Raw genomic sequence first — 4,711 nt, 5'->3', positions numbered from 1 at the left:
ATTGACTGATTGATTGAAACAAGGTCTCAATGAGATGCTAATTGCCCAGGCTGGGTCAAACTTGTGATCCTCTTTCTTGGACTACAGGCATGTGCGACCACACCTGGCTGGATCAGTGATTCTTAAGGGGAAGAGGAGGGACTCTCCAGTGTTTCAGAAAAAACTTCAGAGCACGGGTTAGTTTGAAAAAGCATGTTTTAAAGTTACCACCACTATGTAGTCCAGGCCAGCCTTGAACTCACTATGTAGCCCAAGCTCCAAACTCAGGATCCACCTAGCTCAGCGTCCCAAGTGCTACTATTACAGGTGTGTGCCACCATGCCTGGCTTTAGTTTGTTTTGAAATGCCATTAAAGGAAGGTGTAGCACAAACCACCACCCAGTACTGAGTGTTTTAGTGTCTGTAGCTGACAAGAATATTGTTCTTGGGTCTCAACTCCTGTCCCCTCCTGAGCCTCAAACCACAGTCCCCTAATGCCTATGAAATCCACTCACGCCCAGCCTGGTCTGCACAGAGCTCTGGTCTCAGCCGGCCTGAGAGATAAGCACGGCACAGCCTAAGAGAGCTCAGGCGACAGAGTGCGCAGCTCCGTGGAGGCCCTGCTCTGCACCAGGCTCTGTCCTGTACCTGGCTCAGCGCAGAGGATGCAGGGACCAACCTACCAGGGGTTTCTGCAGTCAAGGAGATGACAAGGGACACTTCAGAGGGTAACCATTTCTTCTGCTTGGCAGAGATGCTGAAAGTATAGCAATACGGAAGTTTTGATCTGAGCTTTGGTCTTTCAGTTTTTTGCCAGGTACTAGAACAACTGAAGTGGGCCCAGGGAGAGAAGGGTGGACAGGTGGGTGGGGCTCGATGCTGGGTTAGGAGGCACAAATACCAGGCCCTAGCGGGATTGCTGCCATATCTACTGACTGCTCCATCCAGGCCTTACTTAGGAGAGCCGAGGTTAGTAACACTTGCTAACATATACCCAGTGACCTAAGGTGCTAGTAATCAACCTATGTACTATACATCCGTTGACTTATTTTTAATAGAAACCCTGTGACATAGGTCCTATTACCACCCCACTTGACCGAGAGAGAAATTCAGGGACTCTGAGTACAGCTATTTGCCCTCACACTGTACCAGGCAATGGGGGAACCAGAATTTGAACCCAAGCTGTCTTGCTCTACCAGGATCAATGTGCTGTCCCACTGGCCTCCTGAGTGGGGAAGGTATGCTTATTTTGGTGAGTATATAGGACACAGAAGAAAGCCTTTGGTCTTTCTCATGCTTGAGCATTCCCTTGGATGTAGACAATCCACAATAAAATGCTATGCGAGGTGTGTGTGTGTGTGTGTGTGTGTGTGTGTGTTTGTTGGGGATGGTTTCATGCGTGCTAGGCAAGCGCTCTGCCACTGAGCTATGCCCCTAGCCCAGGAAAAATTCTTTAAGCCCCACTAGATGGCGGCTCCTAAATCCACATAAAAACTCGCCAGCCTCCATTGTGCCGGTCTCCAGGGCTCTGATGGTGAACTGTCTTCCTGCGTCTAGGGGGCCACGGCCGCTGCCCCGCCCCATCCGGGGGTCGCACGCAGCCCTAGGCCGGGTTGGGGGCGGGGAGACGAGGCTCCCCTGCCTCCCCGCGGCGTGGGGAGGAGCCTGCGCAGAGCAGCCTCTCCCGGGCTGCAGGCGGGGTCCTTCCGGCCTGCTCGCTTGCTCTTCGGGGAGCGGAGATTCCAAGTGCGGCGCGGGCGCGGGCCGGCGGCAGGTGCGCGGCGGGACTACAAGTCCCAGCATGCCCGGCGGCCCTGACCCGGCCCCCGCCGCCGCTTAAAGACTCCGGCAGCCGCAGCCGTCGGGTCGCCGCGGCTTTCGCTTTGCCGCCGAGGCTGGGCTGCGGGAGGAGCGGGCTCGGCTGCCGGCTCTGTGGCGTCTTGCTAGGGCAGCGCGGAGGCGCGCTCTGCGGGTACCCTTCCCGGTCCAGAGGTCCCTTGCCGACGCGCCCGTGCCCCCGGGCTCCCCGCCTCGGGCCCCCACGGCCCCGATGCCGAGGCATGGATAGAGCGGTGCTGCGCGCTGCGGCGATGGGGGAGAAGAAGGAGGGCGGCGGCGGGGGCGCCGCTGCGGCCGCGGACGGGGGCTCCGGGGCGGCGGCCAGCCGGGCGCTGCAACAGTGCGGGCAGCTTCAGAAGCTCATCGACATCTCCATCGGCAGCCTGCGCGGGCTGCGCACCAAGTGCGCGGTGTCCAACGACCTCACCCAGCAGGAGATCCGGACCCTGGAGGTAATTCGGGGCCGCGGCGCCGAGGGTCCGGGACCCGGACTGGGCCGGAGGAGCGCCCCGGTTCACTCCTTCCCGAGTTGCATCCTGGTGCCGGCTCGCCTCCTTGGACGCTTCCTCCCTGTCCTCCACTCGCGGATGTGGCAGCGTGTGGACCCCGAGCCGGCGTTCACCTTGAGCAGGATTTGGGGGTAGGGGGGTGCGCAGTGGGAAGCGGGATGGGGGAACGAGGAGCCTGTGTGCGGGGGTTTCCTCCCCGCCCCCTCTTCGCCCACACCTCATTTCCAGGTTCCGCAGGACTCACCGTCCCACTGAGTCACGCGCTGGACTTTTCCCCGCGTGCTTGAGCCCAGCGGCGTGGGCCAGGGTGACTGGGGAGAGCCCCCGAAGTGTGAACGCAGGCCCGCCACCCTCTGCTTTCCCCTCACGCCTGCCTCTCAGGCTTGTCCCTTTCCTCTCCTCTAAGTCTTGTCTGCCGCTTTTCGAAAAGTGTTTGCTGAAATCGCATTTTTGCTGTTCCGGCGTTCGGTGCGTTCCTTTAGCGATGCCGCAGCCGTCACTGCTCAAAGTGTGATTACCTACACACTCCCTCCACTCCCCACAAACGTTGGGTTTTGGCTTAGGGAGGATTATGCTGGGCAAGGAAGCCTTTGGTGGGAAGACACCGCTTAAGGGGTTCTAGTGCAGGTGGCCTGGAGTGTAAAGAAGAAATAAGATGTGTGGGTTCTCCTCTCTCAAATTATAGTTGGGCAGTGCAGCATTAAAAAGACTCAGGCAGAAGGGTTGTTGGGTTCTCAGAAGAGCGGGGGCTCCCCCATCCCTTACACAATAGAGGGAAACTAGTGCATTCCCAACTTGCTTTTGTCCGGGGACTGGGAGGCCTGTGAAATTGCAGGGACCAATTTGTAGCTGCCGTCCTTCCATCTTACGTTGCCACATCAGGGCTCTGGTAGGTCCGGGGATGTTCTGTTTTATTAGATCCTCTATTTCTCCCTCTCCCCTTGTTATTGCTAATTGCTTCTGCCAGCTGTCATAGGGCCAGCCGGTGATTACCATAATTATGACAAGACCAGTCCTCCCTCCATACACACCATGCGCCTGAGTCCTTGTTTGATCCAGAATGCTTGGGGTGACTCCCATAACTTTATTTTTTTAAGGCTGCAAAACTAGAGACATTAGAAGAATCCAATCAGTACTGGCTGTTTATAAACACATAATATGTAATGTGTAATATGTACCAGGACTAAGGCTTTTCTTAAAAAACAAACCAACAAAGCCCTCTCAATGAATCCTTCTGCATAGGTACTGCTGTTTTCCAAGCGAAGCTGCTTTCCCGAACAGCCCAGCAGAGTTCACTTCTTAAGCCTGTGTGTGGCTTAGTTCCAGCAGGAGGGTCACCGTCCGGCAGTGTGTGTCTGGGTGGACTGTTCTGTTGTTGGGCTGAGTGATCTCTGGGTTGGTCTCTGTCTGTGTGTCTGCATGCTGTTTAGGAGGCTCCCAGGGTGTATGTAAGAGAATCCTTCACTGTTCATTTTCTGCAGATGGCTTTGTCCTCCAGGTATCCTGACTTCCCAAGTTGCACGTTTTGACAAGGATGTGGCACCCTGACCTCCCACAGCATCCAGCTGTTGAGGTCTCTGAGCCAGTTACTCAGTGGCCTGCCTCCCCGAGGAGGGTGTGTTTCTGCAGTCATCTTTGGCAGCTGGAAAGTCATTGATGGCCCAAGTGCTATTTGCAGTGTGTATGGGACCAACACCCAGCCCCTGTTCTTTCTGCTGGTGTGGAGTCAGGGTCACCCTGCCCCTTGAAAAGGCAGGACTTGGGTTGCTTACTCTTAGGGTTGGGAATTTAGACCCTTGGACCTAGTTTCCTGGGGCTGCCACCAGCTAGTTTGGTGAGTCACTTCATCCTGGATGCCTCAGGCTTTTCTCTCATCTGCAAAGTGGGGAGGTTGGAGTGCAGAGGGTTCTTAAAGCTCTGCATTCTGTAGTTTAGTGAAGAGGCTTGTGGGTTGAATTAAAATTTGTGATCTCATATTCATATTTTAGAACAGTTCTTCTTTTTTTTTTCTTTGACATGTGAATCTTGCTAAATAGTTCAGACTGGCCTTGAACTCACTATGTAATGTAGCCCAGACTGGCCTCAAACTCCTGGCGATCCTCCTATCTCAGTCTTCCAAGTGCTGGGTGCAGGCTTGTGTTGCCACTCCCAGTTTAGAACAGTTCTAAAATCCAGATTTGCTGGACTGATAAGACAGGAGGCAAATTTATTACTACAAGAATCTCTTTTTTTCTCTGTCCAGTACTACAGATTGAACCCAAGGCTTTGACACTGACTTACATTCCTAGCCTTCTCTTCTCTTCTCTTCTCTTCTCTTCTCTTCTCTTCTCTTCTCTTCTCTTCTCTTCTCTTCTCTTCTCTTCTCCTCTCCTCTCCTCTCCTCT

At 54.7% G+C, this 4,711-nt stretch overlaps 1 protein-coding gene across 6 annotated transcripts in view; it reads left to right on the top strand.

The window, feature by feature from the left end:
• Window positions 1–1,722: 1,722 nt before the first annotated feature.
• The window catches only part of Ksr1 (kinase suppressor of ras 1), a 145,392-nt gene continuing 142,403 nt past the window's right edge, over window positions 1,723–4,711 (top strand). For 2 of the 6 annotated variants that reach the window (XM_005402783.2, XM_005402787.2), the window contains exon 1: window positions 1,728–2,270. In XM_005402783.2, the coding sequence (XP_005402840.1) occupies window positions 2,040–2,270 (231 nt within the window). In that variant the 5' untranslated portion in view covers window positions 1,728–2,039. Of the gene's footprint in view, window positions 2,271–4,711 lie in introns of all 6 variants that reach the window. The other 4 variants (XM_005402782.2, XM_005402786.2, XM_005402784.2 and 1 more) reach the window with 4 other exon arrangements.

This window comes from Chinchilla lanigera, unplaced genomic scaffold (assembly GCF_000276665.1).
Source record: "Chinchilla lanigera isolate Chin_1 unplaced genomic scaffold, ChiLan1.0 scaffold00080, whole genome shotgun sequence".
NCBI classification, from domain to species: Eukaryota; Metazoa; Chordata; class Mammalia; order Rodentia; family Chinchillidae; genus Chinchilla; species Chinchilla lanigera.
This window is presented reverse-complemented; position numbering and strand designations above follow the sequence as displayed.